Source organism: Ochotona curzoniae, unplaced genomic scaffold (genome assembly GCF_017591425.1).
Source record: "Ochotona curzoniae isolate NIBS_2020 unplaced genomic scaffold, NIBS_Ocur_1.0 scaffold_4763, whole genome shotgun sequence".
NCBI classification, from domain to species: Eukaryota; Metazoa; Chordata; class Mammalia; order Lagomorpha; family Ochotonidae; genus Ochotona; species Ochotona curzoniae.
The window spans coordinates 579,338-606,985 of NW_024467123.1; the positions used below are offsets into that span (position 1 = coordinate 579,338).

Here is a 27,648-nt window from a genome sequence, read left to right on the forward strand (position 1 = left end):
TGAGGGCCCGGCGCAGTGGCCTAGCTGCTAAAATCCTCGCCTTGAACGTGCCAGGATCCCATATGGGCGCCGGTTCTAATCCCAGAAGCTCCACTTCCCATCCAGCTCCCTGCCTGTGGCCTGGGAAAGCAGTCGAGGACAGCCCAAAGCCTTGGGACCCTGCACCCGCGTGGGAGACCTGGAGGAAGTTCCTGGCTCCTGGCTTCAGATCGGCATAGCATCGGCTGTTGCTCTCACTTGGGGAGTGAATCATCAGACAGAAGATCTTCCTCTCTGTCTCTCCTCCTCTCTGTATATCTGACTTTGCAATCTCTCTCTCCCTCCTCTTTCGAGAGCACCCCACCTCCCGGCTTCTCTTTCGGAGGTGCTTCCCTTTCCTTCCCTTCCCTTCCCTGCTCCCTGGTCCCTTCGCAAATAAACTTTTCTGTTTGCAACAGAAAAAAAAAAAAAAGGTTATGAAATTAGTAGTTATCTGCGTAGAGTAGCAGGGCAGTGGACATTCATTCCAGCCTGCTAAGGGACAGTTGTTTGTAGCTGTGCTGTGGGAGCAAAAATTTCACAAGAAGGTCAAAACTCTACAAGTCTGGCGTGGCCATTTTGTCAGTAGCGGAAAGGGAAGCCGTCTTTCCGTTGGCTGTATCAATTTTGACATGGAGACGTCTTGCTTCCCAACTGTCCCCTGTAGGCTATTACCGCACCGAGAGAGACAAGGGCACACAGTACGAGCTTTTTTTTAAGAAAGCAGACCTTCTGGAATACAGACACGTGACCCTCTTCCGCCCCTTCGGACCCCTCATGAAAGTCAAGAGCGAGATGATGGACATTGCCAGGTCAGTTATCAATATCATTGTGCCGCTTGCCGAGAGGACCGAAGCATTCGCTCAGTTCATGCAGAACTTCAGGTAAATGCCAGCCCGTGGTGATCCGGCTACAAATCACGTTGCATGCACATCTGCTTTATATATCTTCACTGAGTATGAGTCCTTAGAATTGCGCAATAATTGCATAGGCTTTGAAAGAACTTTGTATTTTCAAGTTCTCTCTTCCCCCCCCCCCTTAAAACATGTATATTTTGTTATCACCAGTTTCAACGATGCAATGAATTGAGGGGGACAAGTGTTAGAATATAATTGTGTGTGAATGAGTTTTAGGGCAAGTCGGATTTTTAAAAAGCTTTATTGAAGCATAATTTGCATGCAACAAAATCTACATATTTTGAAGGATATTTGTATGGCTTTTGACAGATAGGAACCCACAACCCACTGACGTGACTGGGTTAGATTTTGAACATGACTCTCTCCCAGGAAGCTCTCCTCGAGGACAGCCTGAGTTTTAAAATTAAACTAAGGAGGCAGTGTTGCGGTGCAGTAGGTTAGATCGCCACCGTGAAGCCAGCATCCATGTCGGAGTGCTGGTTGAGAGCTGGAGCTGGCATTCTGCTGACACCTTGGCAAGGCAGTAGGTGATGGCCCAAGTGTCTGGCCTCTTGTTACCCACGGGGGAGGCCAAGACAGGGTCCTTGGTTCCCACTGTCACCCTGGCTCAGCCCTGGCTGTTGCAGACATTTGGGTGTTGTGGGCATGTGGGGAGTGTACCAGTAGATGAAAGAGATTTCCCTCTGCCCCTCTCCTCCTCTCCCTCTGCCCCTCTCCCTCTCCTCCTCTCCCTCACTCCCTCTCCTCCTCTCCCTCACTCCCTCTCCTCCTCTCCCTCACTCCCTCTCCTCCTCTCCCTCACTCCCTCTCCTCCTCTCCCTCACTCCCTCTCCTCCTCTCCCTCTCCTCCTCTCCCTCTCCTCCTCTCCCCCTCTCCCTCTGCCCCTCTCCTCCTCTCCCTCTCCTCCTCTCCCTCTCCTCCCTCTCCCCTCTCCTCCTCTCCTCCTCTCCCTCTCCTCCTCTCCTCCTCCCCTCTCCTCCTCTCCCTCTCTCCCTCTCCTCCTCTCCCTCTCCCCCTCTCCTCCTCTCCCTCTCCCCCCCTCCCTCTCCCCCTCTCCCTCTCCCCCTCTCCTCCTCTCCCTCTCCCCCTCTCCTCCTCTCCCTCTCTCCCTCTCCTCCTCTCCCTCTCCCCTCTCCTCCTCTCCCTCTCCTCTCCCTCTCTCCCCTCTCCTCCTCTCCTCCTCTCCTCTCCCCTCTCCTCCTCTCCCTCTCCTCCCCTCTCCTCCTCTCCCTCTCCTCCTCTCCTCTCCTCCTCTCCTCCTCTCCCTCTCCTCCTCTCCCTCTCCTCCTCTCCCTCTCTCCCTCTCTCCTCTCCTCCTCTCCTCTCTCCCTCTCCTCCTCTCCCTCTCCTCCTCTCCCTCTCCTCCTCTCCTCCTCTCCCTCTCTCCCTCTCCTCCTCTCTCCCTCTCCTCCTCTCCGTCTCCTCCTCTCCCTCTCCTCCTCTCCCTCTCCTCCTCTCCCTCTCCTCCTCTCCCTCTCCTCCTCTCCTCCTCCCCCTCTCCCTCTCCCTCTCCTCCTCTCCATCTCCTCCTCTCCTCCTCTCCCTCTCCCTCTCCTCCTCTCCCTCTCCCTCTCTCCCTCTCCTCCTCTCCCTCTCCTCCTCTCCCTCTCTCCCTCTCTCTCTCCTCCTCTCCCTCTCCATCTCCTCCTCTCCCTCTCTCTCCCTCTCCTCCTCTCCCTCTCTCCCTCTCTCCCTCTCTCCCTCTCCTCCTCTCCCTCTCCTCCTCTCCCTCTCCTCCTCTCCCTCTCCTCCTCTCCCTCTCCTCCTCTCCCTCTCCTCCTCTCCCTCTCTCCCTCTCCCTCACTCCATCTCCTCCTCTCCCTCTCTCCATCTCCTCCTCTCCCTCTCTCCCTCTCCCTCTCTCCCTCTCTCCCTCTCCTCCTCTCCATCTCCTCCTCTCCATCTCCTCCTCTCCCTCACTCCATCTCCTCCTCTCCCTCACTCCATCTCCTCCTCTCCCTCTCTCCATCTCCTCCTCTCCCTCTCCTCCTCTCCCTCTCCTCCTCTCCCTCTCCTCCTCTCCCTCACTCCCTCTCCTCCTCTCTCTCTCCTGCTCTCCCTCTCCTCCTCTCCCTCTCTCCATCTCCTCCTCTTCCTCTCCCTCCCTTTCTTCTCCGCTCCCTCTCCATTCCCATTATTCTGCATTTCCAATAAATGAAATAAACACATCTTCTTAAAACAGTTAAATTTAGAAATGCAAACCCTGATTTAAAATAAGAGGATATTATTCCATCTTGGGAAACAGATTTTATACAGGTTTTGTGTGTGTGTGTGTGTGTGTGTGTGTGTGTGTGTGTGTGTGTGTGTTGGATTTGGGTATTTGGGGACGGGCATTGGTGACCCAGTGGGTTCAGCTGTGCTTCACCCACTCCTGTGTCAAGTCCTACCTCCACTTGGGTTGTTCCCTGCTAATGCCTGCGGAAGACAAAGGTGATGACTTGATGGCCTCACTGGAGAGCAAGCTCCTGGCTGCTGCCTGCGTTTATATAGCAAACCAGCAGGTGGAACAGATTCTCTCTTGCTTTACATTCAAACAAATGAAACAAATAAATAAACATTGTTTTTAAGATGTTAAAGAATTAGCAACAATGCATTTGAATAACAGTAGTACTTATTTAGAATTTTCATGTTTCAAACACCTTAATATCTTTAATGTTTTAGATACTGTAATGTGATTAAAACTAGTGTTTTACTAATCCTATTCTGTTATTAAAGTTATTGCATTTAAAAGGTTAACGCTATTGTGCAGCAAACTGTAGAAGACCTGTTTGAGACCTAATCTTGTAAGGCATTTTTTTGTCATTGTAATTGCTTTCAGAGGCTGCGTTATTCTTTATAAAAATTAACTCTAGCGATGGAGTATTTATTCCCTGACCATTGGTATGGTCAATTGGGTGGGAGAGGGGCTAGCAAGTCTTAAGACAACTATTGATCCAGAAACTGTCTGGTTCTGAATTAACAGAATGCTTTTCCTGGAACGGTCCGTAGGTTGCTTGTGCAGGCAGTCCCAAGGCAGCAGCACCGAGCTTGTTCAAGTGGAGGGTGGCATTAGAGTGGGCCTGCCGCGTGGGCCCCCACGGGTTGCCGCGGGAGCCTTCGCTACCCGCACATGGACACGGCACCTCTTGTGATTTCATTCAGTACCTGGGATGCCACATTCATTGTCTTGATAAAGCTTCATGGGATTGCTTTAATTTCATCAGTTTGCTGAAACCAACTGTGTTTTGTTTTGTTTTGTTTTGTTTTGAATCCTGTTAGGGACGTTTGCATTCATCAGGACAAGAGGATCCATCTCACAGTAGTGTATTTTGGTAAAGAAGGGCTATCTGAAGTCAAGTCCATCCTAGAATCTGTTACAAGGTTGGTGAGCCGGGTCCCCCAGCGAAGTCCTTGATGTGTAACGTTGCTGGAGTGAGATTTTTCAGATATTTAATGAGTTGTTTAAGAGCTGCCTGAATTTGTGGGCGGCGGTGATACAAGTTCCCCATTTCCCATGCAGCCCTCCCTGACTCACGTGGCCCTGCTCTGCGTGCAGTGTGGCGTGGTCAGGATGCCTCCTCTGGCTCGTTCACCTGCCGGCTAGCTGCTGCCTTCGCTCTCCCACTTTAATGCCGTCTCCAGAGCTGCTCTCTCTCGCTCTCTCTCTCGCCACCTCTTTCTCATTCCTCCATCTCCTTTCCCCTCCCCATCTCCCTTATACTTGAGAAGCCCCCAGCTGACTGGAGGACCCAGGACCTGCTGTTGTGTGCCTGTGGTTCCGTGGCCAAGCTTCACCAGACCCCCGAGCTGTGACTAAGGAACCCCTGTAGTATCTGACACACGCTCAGAGGTTTGAATGAATGAATTAGTAATTCCTTAATTACTAATTCTTTCTTCAGCTTTTCAGACTTTTTAATCCCTAAATTATGGGCCCAGTGATATAACCTAACTGCCAGGTTGAGCCTTTTCTTCCTTGTTCTCTTTGATTGCTTCTTTCCTGTTGTGTTTGGAACCTATTACATTCTAACCAGGTGAACGTGTTACAGTGTAACCACACCAACTCTGTAGCCTTCACCAGCTTCTCTGCCTCTCTGCTAGAGTGGGCTCTCTCTAACTGACTTGGCCTGGCAGTCTTGGAGCTTACTAACAGTCCCAGAGTCCTGGCCTGCTGTGCTGCAGGCACACTGCCTGGGCGTCCAGCAGCTGAGTGATCCGAGTCCCTGATGAGGCACCTGCACGCACTCGCTGTCTGCACCCCCCCCACCCCCCACCCCCGTGCTCCACGCGGCCCCTCGCGTGTCATGAGCCCCTGTGCTTTTCCCTCTCGGAGGAGTCAGTCCCCACTCAGCCCAAGGTCCATCCTCTCTGTCGGTTCCTCACCACTGCTACCGCCCTAGCTCTAGCTCCTCTCATCTCCGCACCCCCGTGCTGCCCTGCCCTCACCGTGCCCTGCACACACCGGTGTTCCTAAAGTCCCCGCTGCCCTGTTGAGATCCCTCCGTAGCAGATGGTGGGAACCTACCTCGGGTTTGATTGAGGGATTCGGGAACACTTTGAGAGAACCTTCGATGCCTTCCAAAAGTAGAACGATCGTTACAGCGAAACCTGGGGTCGAAAACCCAGGCAGGGACTTGATGCCCAGCAGGATTCTCTTGTCTGTTTTCTCGGCATGTTGACTGCATTCTCCTGTTGCAGAATGGCTTCTCCCACATGGTGAGGGATGTGGCTGTTGGCGGCTTTGGGCTCACATCTTCTCAGCTTTGCCATCAGAAAAAGGAAAGAGCTTTTCTCCCCGCTCCAGGGAAGGACATCCCGCCCACTCTTGAGCCAGTCACTATGGCCAGGTGGGGTGGGGGTAATTGTGCTTGGCCCCACTTGAGCCCGGTCCCCACCTCTAGAGAATGAGCGTGGTGGGGGTGGGTAGAACGCAGGTGGCGTGTCCCGGGTGCGCGGGGTGGCGATGAGCAGCTTCCCTCGGGCAGCTTCCGGGCTTGTCATTCCGTAAGCTGGAGAGGTCAGGCAGCGGAGCGCCTGGAGTCCGTGAGCCACTGGACCCTTCGCTCCCATCTCCGTCTGACCCATCTTGTACCGCTGGCAGAGGGACGCTCCTGGAGCGTCACTTTGGATCCGTCTCCCAACGCAGTGCTTCTCCAGATTTTACTGTCATGCACCTGCGTATTAGAATGCAGGGGTGTGGCTCCACTCGTCTCTTCAGGTTGAGGGGCCAGCAGGGAGCGTGACAGGAATCACTGCCACGACACAGAAGCCCCACGGACTGCTCCCTGTCACCGCGGGGAAGGGCTTCTCGCTCCGACCGCCCTCCCCCTTGTCGCCTTTCTGTGGCTCTGCCTCCGACATCGCTCTCTGCTTTCTCACCTCTTCGCCTTCAGCGTGAGCTTTGCTCTCACCACGGAGTCCAGGGTGTTAACTAAGACACCGTACCTACTCCCGCGTGTGACATCTTCTCCAGCGACTCCACACATGCGCGCAGCCCCGCGTCTCAGAACTACTGCTCGTCCATTCGTTAAGCAAATATTTGTTGTGCTCCTGCCCTGTGAGGGGCTCCGTGTCCACAGAAAGGAACACCACGAAACGCTTGCTCTCTGCAGTGGGGGAGGTGCTTGGCCAGCGCCGTGTGTGTCTCTCACTTGCTCAGGAGATGTGTCGCATCCAGAGGGCCGTGGCCCTGCGGCATGTTGCACACTCGGCCCACCGGCGTGCTTGTTCAGTTGCGAGCCTTTGGGGAATGCCTGTCCCCAGAGTGACTGCGCCCCTGCTTCCTCTCGTGTGAATGGAGGATCAGAATGCGAGATTTCAAGCATAAAGCGTCTCGCAAATCGCGTTGAAGGAAGCATTACTAGCCTCAGGTGGGACTTACCATTTGTTGTGTGTGTTTTCCTCTTAGTGAGTCTCATTTTCACAATTACACCCTGATCTCACTGAATGAAGAATTTAACCGCGGACGAGGACTCAATGTGGGTGCCAGAGCGTGGGACCAGGGCGAGGTCTTGATGTTTTTCTGTGACGTTGATATCTATTTCTCGGCCGAATTCCTTAACAGCTGCCGGTTAAATGCTGAGCCAGGTGCGTAATCAAACTCGGGAGGACGAGGCGCGTAGAGAATTGGGATTCTGTGCTGTTGGCATGTCGCGTGTTTTCGGGAACAACAGGTGCCAGCTAAACCCTGAGGAATTAGTTGTATTATGCAGAACCTAAGTTCGGTGAGGAGGAAGCAGCTGAGATGAGAGGGAGAGCCGTGTGACCCTGCGGAGCCGTGAGACTGCGTGGCCGGGACAGCTGGTGCTCTGCTGGGTGCACGCGTGGGCAGGCACACACACACGCACACACACACACACACACACGTGTCTCAGTGCAGACAACGTTTAACCTCCAGACTCTGCATTTTGCAGTGCTTTGCCATTTCACCTTATGTCGCGGATTTTATTTTTAATAAAAGTGACATTTTGAGACATCAAATTAGATTTTAAATACAGAAAAGTTTTCCATGTGAAGGAATCTCAACAGGAAAAATAATTTCAGGAGAGCCGTTGTGCAGTGTAGTGACCGCAGTTAGTAATTTTGTGTTGTATGCTTGGAAATTGCTAAATATGTCAAGAAAGCGAGAAGTATGAGAAAGCATGACTATGCTGATTCACTTGGTTCATGTCATGTTATATACATGTTATCAAAGCATGTTGTATGCTTTAAATATGTACAATTTTTGTCTACAATCAGGTTTTTAAAAAAATTTCATAGTAAATAGTTTTAATAAATTAACTGTTCATATCTTGCAAATACTCTGCCCCTGGGAAACTGAAGTCTGCATTCCTCAGTGGGTTTGATGAAGGTGGACTGAGCATCTGCCTGGGACCTGCAGTACAGACGGCCCTGTGGCTCCCACTCCCCCGCGTGGCTCAGAAGCCTGACGGGAGCCAGTCCTGGCAAGGGCTTCACCGTGGAAGGCGATGGCCCGTGGCCTGCCAGGCCCCTCGGTGCTGACAGCAGGGCCATCTGCAGGGTCTGTCGCCTTCGAGGTTTCTAACCCATCTGCCCCAGCTCTTCCAGTCAGTGCAGTTCCCTGCATATCTACGAGCTGTGTGATATTCCTTGGATTTCCTCTTTCTGATGATGGATTTTTGAAGGATGAATTTAACACAAATTTTAAGTTTCTTGGTGATTGCCAGAAAATTAATCTACATCTGTTAGCGCTGATTAGCTGGAATAATAAATAAAAAGTGGCTCATCTGCTGAACAGCTGAGGGAATGTCTTGCCCTGTCTGTCCAAAGTCAAGGGCAATGCACGGGTGAATTGTCCTGGAGTCTTTTTCTCTCTCTGCTTGCCAAGCTGTAGTTTCCTAGTCTGACCTGGCATGTTTTTTAAAGTCGCTGTCCGATTCATGAAATTGATAAGACACCTCATAGCCTGAGTATCAATAAAATGCAGTATTGCTAAACATCATCCTATGTCATTTTAAGAAAGGCTCAGTGAGGCCCTTGTAGACAGCGTGTGCAAATCAGTCCCTCGTTTGGAACTAAGCTGCGTGACATAAGCACGTCTCTTTGGTTTGTAGGGAAGAAGGTGTTTTACCCCGTGGTGTTCAGTCTGTACAACCCTGCCATCGTCTATGCCAACCAGGACGTGCCGCCGCCCGTGGAGCAGCAGCTGGTGAGGTCCTGCCGGCGGTCCTCAAAGACTGCAGAGTTCTCCCAGACTCCCCTGTGGTACAGGGACAAAGCTGTTACCAACACGTTACCACGTACCCTCTTTCCATACCCACGTCTCTACTGAAACACTCGCACACTTAATACTTCAGAAGTCATTGTCAGTGGGGGGGTGGGGGGGGAAGGAATCTAGGCCACAAAGAAGAACCTCGTGTTCTAGAATGCGGGCTTTGTGCAGTCACTTCTGCCGGTGCATTCTTTGTAGTGCGGGGAACTTAAGACCGCTGTGCTCAGGACAACTCGGAATGAGTGATACAGAGTCTGGAAAATTACTTGGGATGTTCAGGAATGGGAATGACATGTTTCAGAACCTAGCGTCGTTGCCAGAGCTGAAGTTACATAATCGTGGAAAGATTCTGACTGACTCTTCGGGAGTAATTTAGGTCTAAGGGAAAGTTACAGAGACCGCCCAGGGAATCGCTAGTCTCCGGTGCCGCTAACCACGTGGATAACCCATGTTAATTACGACATAAGCATCCTAAGACAGCTATGCTACGGCTTTTGTTAGCATTCCACCAGTTTTCCTACAGATATATAGATGGTTTTATTCCAGGTTGCAGGCTGTGATAGCAAGCTTACATTTACATCATGTTTTGTTGTTAGTAGTGACAGATGGAAACCTGGGTGGGTGGTTGTCCCGGAAGTGACAGTGCCACTTGGGCTGCGTTTCTCGGGCTGTCCGAGCTGATGTCTCAACTCTGCCTCCGGTCCAGCTTCCGGCACCTTCTGGAGACAGCAGTGACGGCCCAAGTGAGAGACCCGGCTTGGCATCTGGCGTCAGCCTGGCCCAGCCCTAGCCAGTGTGGACATTTGAGGAGGGAACCTGCACACAGATGAGCTCCCCGCCTGTTAAATAAATTTTTTAAAAATGTAAAAGGAAAGTGGAGCCAAATGAACTAAGAAATTAATATGTTTAAAAAAAAAAAAAGCGAAACAGCTCCAAGGAAGGCAGGAGGAAAGGAAAGTAACAAAGGCAGAAGTTTGTGAATGAAAACTAGGTTGACAAATGCAGGGGCTTATTATTTATGTGCAAAAAAAAAAAAATTATCATGAAGGGATAGATTCAAAGTGAAAGAAAAGTCTAACATTGGAAGTTAGAATATGAAAGCATTGAGGGAAAACAGTATTGCATAGTTATGTTTTAAAAATTCAAATAAAAGACTTGAAAATTTATAGTGCTGCATAAATTAAAGGGGGTTTAAGAAGTTGGAGGGACTGGCGTTCTGGCACAGAAGATAAAGCCACTGCTTGTGCTTTATGCAAGCACAGGTTGGCATCCCAGCTTCTCTGCTTCTGGTCCAGCTGCCTGCTGATGTGCCTGGAAAAGCAGAGAAGCGCCCAAGTACATGGGTCCTTGACATCAAATTGGAGACGTGGCACTTCAGGCTCCCGGCTTTGGTCTGCACCAGACCCAGCTGTTCTGGTCATGTGGGAATGGACCAGCAGATAGAAAATCCCTTACTCTGTTTCCGCTTCTCTCTTTCGCTGCCTTTCAAATAAATAAATATCAAAGAAGAAAACATTAGGAAGGTTATCAAAAATTACCCGTTAAATACCTAAATCTATTTAACTGGCAAACGTTTCTGAATTTTCAAAGATTCATGTTCCTTGTGTGATCTGCTTAATATACTGCCAAAGGCCGTTAGCTCGATACCAGCATCTGGCACAGCTCACACATTCCCTTCCATCTTAGCCATAGTATTATTTATGGTATGGATAAGATACAGTCAAAATGGCAAACTGGGCGGTGGGTGTTGTGGTTAAGCCACTGCTTGGGCCAGTTGCATTATGTTCTGGCTGCTCCCCTTCCAGTGTAGCTTTCTGCTGGTACACCCGGGAAAGGTGATGCCTGCCACCCACGGGGTAGAGCCATGAGCCTGGCTCAGCCCTGCAAGTTTCTGGTGTTTAGAGAAGGTAGAGTATACCTGTGTCTTCCTCTCTGTCACTTCTCCTTTCAAGTAAAGAAGCATTTTTTTTTTTAGTGGCATGTCAAGTACCCACACCTGCCTTGTCCAACACTCCCAAAAACTTTGTATAAGGGAATTATGTGCTACTTAATGATGCTTATTTAGGTCGGTGATGGACCGCATATCACAGTGGCCCCAAGAGGTTATAAGGGGGCTGAAAAATTCTAGAGTCCAACCGATTTGACCTCCTATTTGAAGACATGATAAATGTTTTTAAGCAGTTATGAACGCAAAGTGTACTTCTCTCAGAGTTCTGCCTGGCTTAATGAGACATGGAAACACTGAGAGACAGGAAGACCTGATAATAAAATGGTGGTGAACAAAAAAAAAAAAAAGTAAAACTTCTGTGTAAGAAGTTGTTGTTGAAATACATAATAAAAAACTGAGTAACAGTTTGGGATGTAGACATCGAAGGCCTGTTCCTGCCATGCCTAGCGTTTTGCCTTGCGCTGTCAGCTGAGGGCCTGGAAGCAGACACCCAGCAGCGCTGAGCTCTGAGCACACCCAGCTCGCCCCGCTTGGGTTCTGGAGCAGGCGTCCGTGGTCCTCCTCCGGGAACTGGCTCTGAGATTGCTCAGCTGCTCAAGTTTTGTCTTTACATCCAGTATACACGTATCCTCGTGTAAGCCAAAGTCGTATCCAGCTTGCCTGGGTGAATAGTATGTATCAGGAAGAGAATGTGAAAGCAAATAACTACAGCCAACACAGAGGGAAACGTGAAGGTGTAAAACAGGAAGTGTCGCATGTAGATGCAGCTCAGATGGCATTTTGAAAACAGCAGTGAGTAATAATGTTGTTTGCCTCCTACTGTGTACAAGATGCTTTTCGTGACAGCCTTTGATGGAGGTGACGTTGTTACCCTGTGACAGACAAGGACACTACTGTGCTGCCATCGGGTGCTCCCTCTGTGGGACTCAGGACCTGAGCAGCCTGGGCTCCCAGTCTGCTGCCCCGGCCACCCTGTCGGATAGACTCTCATGTCCCGTCAAGAGTCGGTTCTGTGCCAAGCACCATTCACAGCTGCAGCCCTAGAACCTAGAGCCCTACCGACGTAGTGAGGGCCATAAAGATCTTTATTCTGGTAGGAAGAGACAAAATAGTCATCCCATGAATGCCATGTGGGTCATTAACTGACTTAGGAAGAGTCAGTAGGAGATTTCCATGTCGTGTCTGGCCAGAGAGGTCTTCCTGGGATGGAGCCATCAGGGGAGCCATTCACATGCCAGGAAGGAACCAGCTGGCAGGGGCCAGGGAGGGGCAGCTCCATGGCTTGTAAGGAGCCAGCACTCAGTGGCTGGACGTAGGGCGCAAAACAGGCCATGGACTGTGTCTGGGGGTTGAGTGCCAGGCTCAGTGCGCAGAGGATGGACTGGCTGGAGCTGCAGCAGAAAACAGGCCATTCGGCTGTTGAAGTAGAGGGGAGGCGATGGTGGCTTGGGCAGCGTGGTCATTGTGAGGAAGGTCGGGGATGGAGCTCGCAGAGCTTGCTGTCAAGTGGAGCACAGGGCCCGAGGAAAAGCAAGGAGTGACTGCAGCCAGCGTTGGCATGAGATAGGAATGTCAAAATGAGTATTTGCTTTAGTGCTTTGTACCATCGTTATACCTGGAATAAGAAGATAAGCATATCTGAGTTTGTGGGTGGTTGTCAGGCCTGGTGCTTAAGACACCATTTGAGGTTCCTGTACCCCACTAGACGATACTTAGGCTCACGTCCTTGTGCCGACCCTGGCAAGCAGCTGATAGGCTCAAGCAGTTGGTGCCTGCCACACAGGTGAGCTCCCAGTTTTGGCACCCCCCTGGCCATTTGGAGAGTTAAGCAGCAAATAGGAGATGTCTTCTCTTGTCTGTGTGTCTTGCTGTTCTTTTTTGCACTCTCTCTATGCCTCTCAAAAAAAAAATTTTTTTTGAAGAAGGATATTAGAGCCTAGACATGGGTCTGCCACTAGAGTTCTGCCCCATAAATTTATTTACTCATTCCAGAAATGTTTGCTTCTGTTTTGTATTTGAAGACCAGAGAAATAGAAACGGGCAGACAAATAGAGATCAATCTTCCAGCTGCAGTTCACTCCCTAAATTCCTGCAACAGCTAAAGCTGGGCCAGGAGAGAACCTGGAGCCCAGAATTCAACCGGCTCTCCCATATGGGTGGCAGAAAGACCCAGGAGCCATCAGCTGGTGCCCAGGGTAAACCTTAGTAAGGAGCTGAAGTCAGAAGCAGAATTGGGGCTTAGAACCGGGCATTCTGATGTGGGATTCGAGCACCTCCAGGGGCATCTTAACTGCTGCCACATGCCCACTCAAGCAAATATTTACTGAAGGCTTGCTGCGTGCCTAGCGTTGTCTGAAGTGCTGGGCTGTAGCAGTGATCAGAATCCAGAAAAGTCCTGGGAGTTGTTGCATCCTAAAAGAACAGACATGCCACCGGAGGGGAAGGGAGAACAAACAGAAAATGCATGCTTGGTCTGTCATCTCCAGCCTGAGCCCAGCCCTCAGCCACCCGATTGTTCTCTATTTCCCAGTCGATTCTTCCATTCTTTACAGCGGTACTGTCCCATTGCCCCTGCTCTTCGCACAGTTCATATTCCCTATAGATTGCTCAATTTCATCACAGCTCTGCCTAAGCTCCACATGGTTCCTCTCTGGGCTCACCTTCTCCTGGCTGTGTCTTGAGAGCAGGCAGCACCACAGACCCGTGGTTCAGGTCTGGTGGTTGCTGCCATCCTTCTCAGGCCCCAGTCGGCCACTGGCTGCCCTGTGTCAGTCATTCACTGGCTCACGTCAGTCTCACTGACGAGCCAGCCACTCGCCGACCTGTGTCAATAGCTTGCTGACTTGAGTCACTCACTGCCTTGTGTCAGTCTCAGCTGACCTATGTCAGCCACTCACTGCCTTGTGTCAGTTCTGCCTTCCTCGCATCCATCCACTTTTCTCTATGTACTACAGCAGTCTACACCACCAGCTTCCCATCCCTTGTTGACTCTGGCTTGAACTCCCCACATCCCTCCCTGCCTCTTCTAATCTGTTTTTAGACTCCGACCAGAGTCACCTCCTGGAAACATCACAGTACTCCTTCTCATTATCATGAGGATAAAGTGACACTGCCTGATCCAGTGTTGTCTACCATGTGGCCGTGTGGCCCCTTCAAGGCTGCTTTTCCACATCCTGTGGCCCATGAATTGCAGTGTTAATGGCAGAAAAATATATGTTTGGGGAGGCCGACATGGTGACATAGCAGGCTAATCCTCAGCCTGCCGGCATACCATATGGGGCACTGGCTCATGTCCCAACTACTCCACTTCCCAATCCAGCTCTCTGCTTACGATCTGGGAAAGCCATGGAGCAGGCCCGCAACCTTGGGACCCTGCTCCCAACATGGGAGACCTGGAAGAAGCTCCTGGATCCCAGCTTTGGACTAGCTCGGCTCTGGCCATTTTGGCCATTTGGGGAATGAATCAGCAGATAGAAGGTCTCTCTCTCTCTCTCTGTAACCTTTTCCTAGTAAAATAAATCTTTAAAAAAATATATGTACTGTCAAAGAATAATATTTCACGGCCCATAGAAGTTCAAATTTCAGTGTTCCTGTGATTATTTTCATTAGCAAGTTGCTTGTACACTATAGTAGCAGAGTTGGATCAATGACAGTAGCCATGTCGTACCTGGCCTCTTCTCTGACAGGTTTGCCAAGCCTTGGCCTGCACTGTGGACGCCAGGTCCTCAGACCCACCATCCTTCACCCAAAAATACTCTCACCGCGGGAGGCCTTTTCCCAGACTTCCATTGGGTCTGCCCTCCATCCCGGCGCATCTTTCGCGTGGCTCATTCCTCGTCTAAGATTCCAACTCTTATTTCCTCAAGAGTACTCCCTCAGAACAGCAGGCTGGGTGAGGCGTCTCTGATTCTCCTCAGCCCCCTGCTAGGCCATACCCTCGCTTCTCTCCCACACCCCCTTGGCACTGCGTTCCCTTGCTTTGTTCTCTGCTCCTTCCTGTGTCCTGGCTTGGCTCGGGATCCAAAGCCGAGCCTCTCCTGCACCTCCCAGCCACTCAGCACTGCACCCTCTCCCCACCTGTCAAGGTGCAGGTTCTGCTCTCCTGGGCCAGTCTGTCTGCCGTGCTGCCTCAGCCTCTTCTGTCCCCCAGACAAGGACCGCCCGTGCTGTTCGCTGACCTGGGACTCATCCCTCACGACTCCACCAGGATCCCCTGAGTCAGTCTGCCTTCCACCTGTCTTGTTTCTGCCTCCTGAAAGTCACCCACATCAGGCACACAGAAATGCTGTAAGGCCACTTATGTTTAGGAAGTACACCTTTCTCAGCTAAGGCCAGGCCTCATTTGTTCTGTCCTTGCCATAGGCCGTTGGTGTTTGTCCAACACACCAGGCACACGCCTGCCTCACGTGTGGCACGTGCTGCCCTGTGACCCGGAGTGATGGCCTCGGTGGCTACCTCCCCGCCTCTCCCTCCTGCGTGTCTCTCAGGTCCCTTGCTCCTATGCCACAGCAGCTCCTATGGCTATTACAGCCAAAGCTACTCTTCCTCCGACCCTTCCTGCCTCACACTGTCCCTCCGCCCTGTCCCACTGTATCACCGCCTAATAAGTATGTGTACTTGCTACTTTGTCACCACAGTGAAGGCTCTGTGAGGCGAGGACTTTGTCACTTGTGTTCACTGCTGGGTCCCAGTTACATGGACCACATCCACGAGGTTAAACATTTGTTCAAAGTACGAATAAAAGAAAGATGTGGGCCCGGTGGCGTCCTTGCCTTGAACGCACTGGGATCCCATATGGGCGCCGGTTCTAATCCTGGCAGCTCCACTTCCCATCCAGCTCCCTGCTTGTGGCCTGGGAAAGCAGTTGAGGATGGCCCAAAGCCTTGGGACCCTGCACCCGCGTGGGAGACCTGGAGGAAGTTCCTGGCTCCTGGCTTCAGGTTGGCTCAGTTCCAGCTGTCGCGGTCACTTGGGGAGTGAATCATCGGACAGAAGATCTTCCTCTCTGTCTCTTCTCCTCTCTGTCTCTTCTCCTCTCTGTATATCTGACTTTCCAATAAAAATAAATAAATCTTTAGGAAAAAAAAAAAAACAGAAAGATGTGCCAGACTTCACAGACTACAGCTTCTAAGTAGAAGTGATTCTGGGGGGGCTCAGTGTGGTCAGCATTACGATTTTGTATTTCTCTCTCTACTTGGACACAGTAGTGATGGGTTTATTCTTTAAAGATGTCTCTTGGTGTGTTTTCATCCACTTTGAAAGGCAGAGGGAAAGAGCAGTGTCTTGTCCATTGATTTCACTCTCCCACCCGACCAGGGCTGGGCGGTCAGACCAAAGCCAGGAGCTTGAAAGTCCATCCAGGGGTCTCGTGTGGGGAAGTGCGGCCCCAGCACTTGAGCCATTGTCACGCTGCTTCCCAGGATGCATTAGCAGGAAGCAGAGTGGCTGGGATGAGACTGGCCCTCCGGTACAGGATGTGAATATCGTAAGCAATGGCTTAACCCAGCGTGCCTCAACACCTGCCCGACAGCTTCATGTTCAGGCTGATTTCCCTCGTAGCAGAAAAGGGTTGAGAGGTGCGAGCTTCGGGTCTGCATCCCATACCAGGAGCCAGCCAGCTTTTCTGTGCAGAACCAGCTAAGAAGTGTTTCGGGCTTTGGAAGCCATACTGACCTGCTGGCCAGATTGTTTTCTCCAAACAAATGAGCGTGCTATGTTCCAATAAAATTACTTGGAAAAAGCACATTTAGTCCTGGGCTGTGCTTTACTGAGCCCTGCACCCCAGACCTTTCACAAGAACCAGTGTTTCTCCCAGTAGCTCCCAGAAAAACCAGCTGACTTTGTGTTCCAGTTTCCAGCAGGCCTCCCTTTGTACTTGTCGGCTTGTGTTGTATCTGAGGGCGGCTGGGCTGAGACAGGCCCTGGGAGAGTAGCCGTGGTCCACTCTGAAGCTATAGATGACAGGTGCTTCCTGTGGTTCATGGGCCGTGTGGGGCCAGGCGAGGACCAGAACAGACCACCATCAGGAGGGACAGGGTGGTGAATGTGGAGGTCCGAGCTGGCGGCTTCTGGAGAGTGGGCTGCTTGCAGGAAAGCATCGCCCTGAGCGTCACTGACCCCAGCTTGCAGCTTGGACGGGACTCGCATTCAGTAGGACTAAAACTGGCGAAAACTCGCTGTAATCCTGCTTTTAGGGATTTTAATAGCATAAATGCACATTTGTGTTAGAAATAAATATTTTTCTTACAAATAACAAGAAAAAGATCTTTTGTTTTTTTTATTAAACTTCTGATTCCTAAGAAAATAAATTGATTTTTGTTTTTTTTAATTTCAGGTACATAAAAAGGATTCTGGCTTTTGGCGAGATTTTGGCTTTGGAATGACTTGTCAATATCGATCAGATTTCCTGAGCATTGGTAAGTGGATCTTACATTTAAGGATAGGGCTTTTCCGATGTGTATATAATATTATATAGGCCTTATAATTTTTTGTACAAGGTCTCAGGTTTCAATATTTTGTTTTTAGATTATGAATCTAGAGATGTAGTGAGTAAAAGTGTGTATTCTTAGCAGAAATGAAGGCATAAAGGTAAAAGTTCAGCCTTGACTGGTTCCGTAGCTGCTTTACTTATTTTTGCGGTTGTTGGGTGCTGTCACATTCAGACTGTCTAAGGGGCATTCTCTTTCCTTTCCTTTTCTTTTTTGAGATGATGGCACACCCTTGATTGTCACTGCATTGTTATGCAGAGTCACAGTATTTCAGACAGACAGAAAAATAAAAAGACTGCCCTTTCTAGCTCCCGTTGAAGTTGGAGTTGGAGACCTGGAGCCGTTGGCTTGCCCGGAGGTTACCCATCTTACAGTCCAGTTCTTTGGCCCGCCCGGCTTCAGTCCTGCCCAGGGGGAAAATCAGGGCTCAGAGAGCAGATTAATAAAGTAGCTGAAACCGAGTTCTGTGTCTCCTGACTCATTTCAGTAGCTCCCTGTCCACAGCATGGCAGTCGTAGAATGTAACTCATGTACATCCGAGGTCCATAGCACATGCAGTTGGATAATCAGCCATTTGTTCTGAAAGTCTCTCGACTCTGTCTCTTTGCAGTTGTTAACACATAAATAATGGAAATTAAACAAATAACAATAAAAAGCTATTAAATGAAATGAATGCCCTTTTTCCTGACAACTTGCTTAATAAAATAGTAAGCATTCATTATCCCTGAAAAGCACATTTTTATGTATTTTTTTCAATATGCCAGCCCCTTTCCTTTTTTTTTTTAAAGATTTATTTTTTTTTTATTGGAAAATCAGATACACAGAGAGGAGACAGGGAGGAACAGAGACAGAGAGGAAGATCTTCCATCCGATGATTCACTCCCCAAGTGGCCGCAACAGGCCAGTGCTGAACCAATCCAAAGCCAGGAGCCAGGAACTTCCCGCACGGGTGCAGGGTCCCAAGGCTTTGGGCCATCCTTGACTGCTTTCCCAGGCCACAAGCAGGGAGCTGGACAGGAAGTGGAGCTGCCGGGATTAGAGCTGGCACCCATATGAAATCCCGGCACATGCAAGGCAAGGATCTTAACCACTAGGCTATCGCGTGGGGCCCCCCTTTGCCTCTTTATAAAACAGCTTTATTAAGTTATAACTAATATATTAAAGTTACTGGTTTAAATACTGAGTTTTGCAGCCATCAACCACAGACATATCCATTAGCAGTCACTTGCCATGTCACACCAGTCCCCCGGCTCCTCTTCTCTAACCTACCGCCTGCCTGTTGTGGGCATTTAGTTTACATGGAATTGTACAATCCGTGTTCACTTACAACTGGCTTCTTTCACTCGGCATAATGTTTTCAAGGTTCATCATATTATATGAGGCAGTTCATTCCGTTTTATATCTGAACAATGTCACCTGGTATGCTTACACCATATTTTGTTTATCTGCCAGTTGCTAACACGTTTAGGTCTGTTCTGCTTTTTGGCTGTTGCGAATACTTCCGCTAGAACATCTGCGGTTTAGCCTGAGGAGGCACCGCCACTGTGCCCTCCCAAGTGCCTGCGTCAGCCTGCGCCCCCGCTGGCAGCGTGCGAGAGGCGTAATTCCCGCACATCTTGGTGGCCAGCCGTTACTGCGGACACGCTGTGGAATCTCGTGACTTTCCATGTAATCATTGGCCGTTCACGCATCTTCCTTGGTTAGCTGTCTGTTCAGATCCTTTGCCCATTCCTGGATTTGTTAAGTTTCTTGGAATTTGCGCATTAATATCTTCATCACACTTGGGACGCCTCAGTGATGTTTTTATGCGTCCTTTTTCTCGTCTCTTTCATCTTCTTCTTCCGGTGCTCATATTACGTTGATGGATAGGTACAATAATGATTTCCACTAATTCTTTGAACGTTCATGATGACTGCTGTGTAATGGTCAAGGCCAAGCCCCGAGCTCTATCACAGGCGTTTGTTGCCGCCTCTTTTTTGTTTACATCTTCCTGTTTCTCTGCATGTGTCGTAATTTCTTTAAGGGGTAAAAAAAAAAAAAAAAAAAAAAAAATATTTGAAAGAGTTAGAGAGATCTTCCATCTGCTGGTTAACTCCACAAACGGCAATAACGAGCAGAGGCTGGGCTGGTCCAAAGCCGGGAACCAGGAGCTTCTTCCAGGTCTCCCACGTGGGTGCAGGGGCCGAAGCACTTCAGATGCCAGCATTGCAGGTAGAGGGTTACTGTGCTGTGCCCCAGCGCCGGCCCTGTGGCTCCTCCGGCAGCAGGGGCCTTGTGATGGGGCTGCCCAGGGCCTGGGTCGGCGCTGGATCTGGCAGGGCTGCCGCTCCCAGTGCGCTGCTGTTGCTGCTCCCAGCAGTCAAGCTCCACTGGCTGCACGCTAACTACTGTCTTCTTTTTGATAACGCTGTAAGGCACAAAGGGTTCCCCAGTCGGACCCAATTAAATCGGGCGCTGTTACAGCAGTTTTTCAGCTTTGTTCAGACCCCAGGAAGGATTTTTAGGAGACTCTTACCTTTGTCTCTCCCTGGTAAACCAGCTGGCTGGCCTACACTTTAACTTGCTGCCTTTGAAAGAAGGCTGCCTCACTTCCTCTTGTGCTAAGTGGTGTAACTTCCCACTAACAGTCTGCACCGTTTTCAAAGGTGCTGCCGTGGTTTCAGTAAAACGTGGCTCCTCTAATGCCTAACACCCCAAAGTCGTAAGTTAACGGTGCTAAGAGTGGGCATGGAGCCTGATATTTAAAGACCCAGTTCCTGTCCCCATGTCCCACTCCGGGGGGCCTGGGCTGGACCCCCAGCTTCCTGCTAATCGGCAGTGCTGATGGCTCATGTAGTTTGAATCCCTGCCACCCACGTGGGAGACCTGGATTCGGTTCCTCACTGCAGCTTCCTCTTGGCCCCCGACCCCCAGCCTTTTGAAGCACTAGGGGAGTGGACCAGTAGGTGGGAAAGTTCTCACTCCGTAGGTGGGTAAATGTGAATTCTGTGGCTGTCTCTCTGCCTCCGGAGTCAGAAGATGCTGATGCTACTGAGAGGATGTGAACTTAATCCACGCGTCCACTGCTTAGGAGGGGGACCTCGGTCGGTAGGGCCTACCCTGGGAAGGAAGTTCTGAATTCCTGTCTAGGCTGTGTAAGACCTGGCCAGTCTCTCTGCCCCTGGCTTGCCATGCCATTGCTCCTCTGCACACAGCCCACCCTGCCATCCTCTGGCCTCAGCAGAAGCCTACAGCCCTTGAGTCCTGGATGGTAGTAAACCTCCTCTCACAGGCAGACAGGGCCAGGGCTTCTGTCACAGCAACGAGAAACACAGGTCCTCTTCATGGGGAGCTGTCTGCGCGTTCAGTTCCTCTGCCCTCTGTTTCCGATGGCGTGGGGCCCTGTGAGTGGGGCTCTGGGGCTGCTTGCCCTAGGAGACTTCCTCTTTCCCGGGAACACTCCTCGGTGTTACTCGGAGTAACGGGGAGCGAGAGAGAAGGGTGAGGGCCCAGGGCTTCCCAGCCGCCACGCTCGGAGGACAGCCTCCACTCCTTCCCTGCTCAGCGCTCTCATGAGTCACAGCTTTCACCCCACCGTCCTTGCATCATCTGTTCCCTTTGTTTCCGTCTCCCTTCTGTTTGCTTTCCAGTTTTGGGGAAGTTTCTATTGCCATATGCCCAAGGTTATCATATCAGAGATTGTTTCTTCAGCCAAGTCCACTCCACTCATGAGTCCATGGGGGAAAAAAATGATGCATTTTTATTTCAGTGGGCTTTTTTTAAACTCTGGGATTCCTTTTTTTATTGCTTGCAATACCTCATTTCTCTACTTTTATCACCCAGCTTGCCCGCTATCTACTTTATAACGTTAGAATTCTTAGCGCGTCAGTCATGTTTGTCTTAAATTCCTTGCCTAGTACTTGCAGCATACTTGCCACACCTGAATCTGGTCAAGTGTGTGTTCTGTGCTGTCAGACACTTTCGAATTTTTACATTTTACTGTGCCTTATCATCATTTTGTTGAAAGCTGGACTTGATTGTCCAGCCAAAAGGAACTAGAGTCATAACACCTGCTGTGATGAGGTGGGGGCAGTAAGCCCTCTCCCTGTGGTTAGGTTCTCCGCCCTCCTCCAAGCCACAATGGCCAGAGGGGCTTGGGCTGGGTTCTTTTCCTTTCCTCTGGGCATCAAGGCTTTGGTACAACTCACACGGGCGAGGCTCCGGCTCCATAGCCTCTCTGAGGGCAGACCTTCAGTAGAGTTCACGGGTGTGCTTCAGAATGGTCTCCCCTCCCATGTCCTCCTGCCAGAAGCATTTGGGGTTCATCTCAAATACTCAGCACCAGAACCCGCAGAGCTCCCAGAGATGGGGCTCCCCCAGTTCCCCAACATCACCCTCACCTGAGTCCCGAACAGTTGGCCAGCTGAAACTCACGCTCCCCCGAGCATGCTCCCGCAGCTGGTGATGGTACCCGGCTGGTGTTGGTACCCGCCTGTCTCTCCAGGTCGGGGAGCATGCTCCCGCCGCTGGTGATGGTACCCGCCTGTCCCTCCAGGTCAGGGAGCAGTGCTTGGCCCTGCAGTCTCACTTCCCTGAGTAACATTTGTTGATTTTTTTCAGTGCTTCAGGTCTTTATCTTGTTGGAATGGAGTGATCACGTTCCGGTGTTAGACACTGGAGTAACAAACCCAGAGTCCTTCGCTGGTGTGAAGTGCGGGCACGGCGTGTTTAAAGCGCTTACTTGTGTCTCCAAGGAAGAAAAACTGAGATGTAGCAGGGAATTTACTAAGGCTGTGCTGTTCAGAGTAGTGCTTATAGGCTCTCAGATCATCGTGAATGTGAAATTAAAAGGGACAGAATTATTTAAGAAGAGATGCAGTTTGGAAGCTTAGCGGAAACACCACAAATGCCTTGTGTTCTCCCATGCTGCTTTTATAAAGTAATTGGTTAAGGGCCTGGCCTTGTACACACCGGATCCCATATGGTCACTGGTTCTAATCCCGGCAGCCCCACTTCCCGTCCAGCTCCCTGCTTGTAGCCTGGGAAAGCAGTCAGGGACGGCCCCAAGCCCTGGGACCCTGCACCCGTGTGGGAGACCCAGAAGAGGCTCTGGGCTCCTGACTTCAGATCAGCGCAGCTCCAGCCATTGCAGCCGTTGCACTTGGGGAGTGAATCAACAGACGGAAGATCTTCTTCTCTGTCTCTCCTCCTCTCTGTGTATCCGACTTTGCAATAAAAATGAAGTAAATCTTTCAAAAATAATGATTTGTTAAGTGAAATGAAAGGCAGTATTAGAGAAGGCTGGTTCACTCCTCGCCTGGCCACAATAGCCAGAGCTGGGCCAGGTTGAAGCAGGGAATTGGGAATTCCATCTGGGTCTCCCATGGAGTGGCAGGGACCCTAGCATTTGGGGCATCCTCTGCTGTATGTTCCTCAAGGAGATGGCTGGAAGAGAGGTCGCTGTCTTCAAGACCTCAAGAAAGAATTCTGACATGAGACAGTGTTGGTAAGCAAGATCGCCAGGCTTATGGAGTAGCGCACCCGTCAGATTGGATGGGCACCTCCCCGGATGGACTCAGGGCCCAGCGAGTCAGACTGGGTCCCAGAGTTTCCTGGACAGGATACGCCTGGCAGGACGGAGCTGAGCCGAGAGAAAAACACCTCGCAGGCCAGGTGGGCATCCCAGGAGAGACCACCACCGTAAGGGAATGAGGTGCAGTGCTTCCCACCAGCTCTCCTTCCGCCCACCCTCTTCTCCTGGACAGAAGGCTTGCTGGATCTGAGAGAGTTGAAATTCCTCCCAAGGGTTTGTTGTCTGGTCTTATCAGACTGGGTAGCGCACCTGGCGCTGGGCAGAGAGGGTGCCACCTTTGGGGGAAGGCTGGGATCACCTTCGAAGTGATCAAGGAACCGACAGGACTGTGCGTGTCAACTCCTGGGCTGCCTCCAAGGTGTTCTGCTGGCTGCTCTGGACTGCCTCATTCCTTCCCACAGGGCCTTGACTTTCCTCCATATCTCTCTCTGTCTCTCTCTTCCCCCACCCCACCCCCGCTCCCTCCCCTTCTCCCTCTCTGTTTCTCAACACACACACACACACACACACACACACACACACACACCAAGAGACTAGTTTCTCACTTCCTACCAATGTTCCCTGGTGCTTTAGCAGGGCGGTAGAGCATCTGAGACTTGCAGTTGCACCCGTGGGGGATGCCAGGCTCACAGGTGGCAGCTTGGTGCCGCAGCACCAGCCCCTCCACGCTCCTTTATGTGGTCGTTCACCTGAAGCGTCTCCATTTCATGTGTCATTCCACTCTGGTTAGCTTTCTGCCTCATCACTCAGTCAGAACTGTTCTAGGTAAGGTTATAAGTAACATTTTTTTCTGTCGGTTCCATTTGTTTTTTTTTTGTTCATTTATTTGCTTCTTTTTAGCTTCTTAGTGGCACATGCGTGCCAGCTCCTGCAAGACACTGTCTTCACTTGGTGATGGTACATGCTCCAGAATTTTCTCCCTTGTCTGGAGTCATCATTCTCTTGAACTAACTTGCCTTTCTCTGTGTCTGTTTAACTTCCGGAAATTGTCATTTCTTACTGTTTAGATCCAGGCCTTATTTTCCATATATATAAAATATATACATTTGACACAGAGAGATCCTGCATCAGCTAGTGGACTAACCAGATAGCCACTGCAGCCTGGGTTGGACCAGGCTGAAACCAGGAACCCAAATACTTGGGGGGGCCTTCTGCTACTTTCCCAGACACATTGGCAGGGAGCTGGATCGGAAAAGGAGCAGCCAGAACTTGACCCAGTGCTGCAGTAGGGGACCCTGACCTGGCAGGCAGAGGTTTAACTCACTGAGCCTTAATATTGGCCCTTTGTTTTTCTTCCAAACTCCTCCAGGAGTTTGATTTATTCTCATAGCTTTAAAATTACTCAGCACTTGACTTTCACATTTTTAGCCCCAGCTTGGTTTTTTTGCTTCCGACTCCCCTTCTGAAAAGTTTTCTGTAAGCCAAAAAAAAAATGTGTCTCAAAATAGAGGAGATTATGGTAGATTTATATGTCGTGTTTCTTCGTTTGACTCGCCACCATGTTTCTCTGTTTGACTCGCCACGATTTTCTTGTAGCTCTTGGAAGTTTCCAGAATGTTGTCAAATATTTGACCTCCTTTTGATACTCCGCACAACTGGCCTTGCACTCCTGGGCCCTCATGGCAGCGGGTGACTGGACTGGCAGACCAGGAAGCAGGACGTTGGTGGCTTAAGGCTGCACCACGCCATCTCATCTGAAGGCCAGCATCTGTGTCTACGATGCTTGCAGGTGCTGCGGGCATCTGGCAGTTGCTTAGCGTGCTTATTTTGTCCCTGCAGGTGAATTTGACATGGAAGTAAAAGGTTGGGGTGGAGAAGACGTTCATCTTTACCGGAAATACTTACACAGTGACCTGATGGTTATTCGGACCCCCGTGCCCGGCCTTTTCCACCTTTGGCACGAGAAGCGCTGTGCCGACGAGCTCACCCCCGAGCAGTACCGCATGTGCATCCAGTCCAAGGCCATGAACGAGGCCTCGCACTCCCACCTGGGGATGCTGGTCTTCAGGGAGGAGATAGAGACGCACCTCCACAAGCAGGCATACAGGACGAACAGTGAGGCCGCCGGTTAGCAACGCGCGGTCTGCCGCCACAAGCCAGCGCCGTCGATGTAGCCTTAATGCCAACTCCAGATGCAGTGCCTCTTTCAGAGAAGACACGTTTGTTTTTTCATATCCTCTCTGACATTACTTCAGCATTTCAGCCTGGTGTGAGAAGAGATGCTTGGTTATAAAGGCGCTCTTCTCTGAGGAAGCTGCACCGTGGGATCCCTGATCAGTGAGACCCCGTGCCCGTCCCTGAAGTAGCTGTGAGTGAGTGCCGATGGCCTGTGGGTTTTTTCGTGTCGGCCTGATGGCCCGCGGGTGGCGGGGTGAAATGTGTGGGGCTGCTGGCGGGTCAGGCGCCACACCTCCCCGGGCAGGCATGCCGAGCACGTGAACCGGTACCTTCCCGACAGCCACTGAGCTCATCGGCTTGACCGCCTGAACAATGCTTCTGCCTCGAAGCGGAGGGCAATCCAGTGACACAAGTACATCCCCAACCAACCAATCAAGGGAAAGCAGAAATCTAAACCCTGAATGTGTCTTTTTAAGCAAATGGTTAGTGATGGAAAATGGGTTGTACACTGTGACTTAATTAGATACCCAAGTATGATGTCATGTTTAAGGCTAATGTCACAGTTGTAGTAACTGTTCTTGAACAAACATTGTAACAGCATTTAATTCTGGTGGAGTGCAGGATATTAGCTGTGTCTCTGAGCATCAGGTTATGTGAGCGGGCTGCACCAGGACTGTCCCAGGGGCTTGGACTACACACTATAGTGTGGTTTTCTCTTCTTGCTCTTTTGTGTCTCACTTAGCATGGATCCACGTATATTTATTATCCTTTATTTTAACTGTAGAGTTGGAAGAATTTCACCAAGAAGAGGAAAACAGTGCAGTGAGATACCACGAACAAGTCTGATTTCAGAAACAGGAGAATGTAGGCTGTAGAGCAATCTGAATTACAGACCATTTTAGAGCAATACATACATAACTTACAGATAGAATATTGTTTTAGCTGGGGTGTAAAATGTACTGAGACAAGGTGAATAAACATAGACTCACTTAGGACTCATGGCATTCGTCGCTCCTGGGTCTTTCCCTGTTGGGTCAGTCACTTGACCCAGAAATAGACCCAAGGTGCAAAGCGTGCATGCACTTTTGAACCTTTGCCTTTTAAAAAGGACCAATTGTCTGTATATAAACCCCTAAGGAAATTCACACAGGAAAAAAAATCATCACTCCTTTTGCTCAGTCATATCTGAAACATTAAAAATTCTCAATCTCCCGGTGCTACATGAATTCAGTCTCACAATAACTCGTAACTAATTACTCTTTCAAAGTTTCAGCTGGATCAGCATTTAGGTATTTTTTAAAAGATACGTAAAGTATTGTCTGCAAACAATTCAGACTGTGGTCTTCTTTAATACACAATTATTTATCCCAAAGACTGGTAAAATACGGTGTTTAAAGTGAGAGAACATAACTATTTGCAAAGGTAAGTTACAGATTGTTTTTTAAGACAATCATAATTTTACCTTTATTGCTGGTTTTTTTTTAAAACTAGCTTTTAATTTAAAAATAGAAGCTAAGCAGTGGAAATATGCTGTTTTTGACATGAAATGGTACCAATAAAGTATTTTATTATCAGAAGCTAAAGGCATCACTTTGTTTCTATTGAAAAGTGTCCCCAACCCTGTGGAAATACAAGTTGCGCTGGTTAGCTCGCGAGCTGGGGTGGTGATGGGCTGAGCTAGGTGTGACCATGGCACCTGCCATCACTTACAGGTAAAGGAACCGACAATAGTCTGGGCAGGTCAAGGCAGCAGGACCCAAAAGTGTATCCTAAAATAGGATGTGGGTGGGCCGAGCTGCAACCGAAAGGGGGCAGACCGGGCAGGGCCAAGCAAACCTCAACTCACAAGGAAGAACAGAATTCAGGATGGAGCACAGGTCATGCGGAACTAGGCTCGTACACCGACTGCATGAGCCAGGGATACTAGACCACAGTGTTGAAGGCAAAGGCTGAGACAGGTGAGGGGCAAAGTCAGTTGGGTCAAAGCAACCACTGGCACACACGTAATCTAGGGCTGGGAATAGGCTCAGTTGGGGAACTGTGAGAGTATACTCTAGCTGGGTTGGGGTTCCCACTAATGAGTGCGGGGGCCATAGTGGGGGCTGCATTCTCGTCTGGATGTGGCTGCAATCTCCCCTGTCACAAGGGCACACCTAACCAGGCTAGACACCAGCACCATCTGGTGCTCTGGAGAACCTGGCTAGATGTAGGACGGACTAGGCTAGGTCTCTGCCCCTATTGAGCCATGTGTGAGCAGTGTCTGGGTATGGACAATCCTTGGCTGGGCTGAAACATCCAACAGTAAGAACCAGAATGGATTGAAGGCCAGCAAGACCCTTGGACCCACCAGTATGCTCAAGATCAGGCATAGGGAGAGGTTCTGATGGAGGAGCTTGGGAAACTGCTCTGTTGGGACACAGACCTGGCAGGTGAGCACAAGAACCATGATAGGGAGCAACCCAGACCAGGCCAGAGGAAGATACGCACTGGCATGCATGTGGCATAGGTGAGGCGAGCAGACTAGGTTGAACCAGTTTACATCACCCACTGGCGAATCCAAGCACCAGAATAGAGTGTGGGTTGGGCCAGGTTCAGTTGCAACAAAAACCAGTGCACATTACACAATGCCACAGTGAGGTGAGCTGTACCAGATGTGGCCACAGTGCCCAAACAGCACATGTGAGAACCAGAGGAGGAGGGGGCAAAGCCAGCAGGGAGAATGTGGGCTCCCCTGTTGGACAACCACTCCCACTACAGAGTGTGAGTTGGGATGGGGGCAGACCAGACCAGGCAGGACTACAATACCTGTGGGCCTCAGGTGAGCTAGATCAGGGAAAAGCCAGGTTGGGCTGACTGTTCTGACTGGTGTAAGCAAAAA

At 50.3% G+C, this 27,648-nt stretch overlaps 1 protein-coding gene across 4 annotated transcripts in view; it reads left to right on the top strand.

Moving 5' to 3' along the window:
- CSGALNACT2 (chondroitin sulfate N-acetylgalactosaminyltransferase 2) overlaps positions 1 to 26,344 on the top strand; it is a 44,394-nt gene extending 18,050 nt beyond the window's left edge. For 2 of the 4 annotated variants that reach the window (XM_040970494.1, XM_040970495.1), the window contains exons 3-8: positions 686 to 902; positions 4,195 to 4,296; positions 6,821 to 6,999; positions 8,487 to 8,581; positions 16,927 to 17,008; positions 24,432 to 26,344. In XM_040970494.1, coding sequence (XP_040826428.1) covers positions 686 to 902; positions 4,195 to 4,296; positions 6,821 to 6,999; positions 8,487 to 8,581; positions 16,927 to 17,008; positions 24,432 to 24,724 — 968 coding nt within the window. In that variant the 3' untranslated portion in view covers positions 24,725 to 26,344. The remainder of the gene's footprint in view (positions 1 to 685; positions 903 to 4,194; positions 4,297 to 6,820; positions 7,000 to 8,486; positions 8,582 to 16,926; positions 17,009 to 24,431) is intronic. The other 2 variants (XM_040970496.1, XM_040970497.1) reach the window with 2 other exon arrangements.
- Positions 26,345 to 27,648: the final 1,304 nt, after the last annotated feature.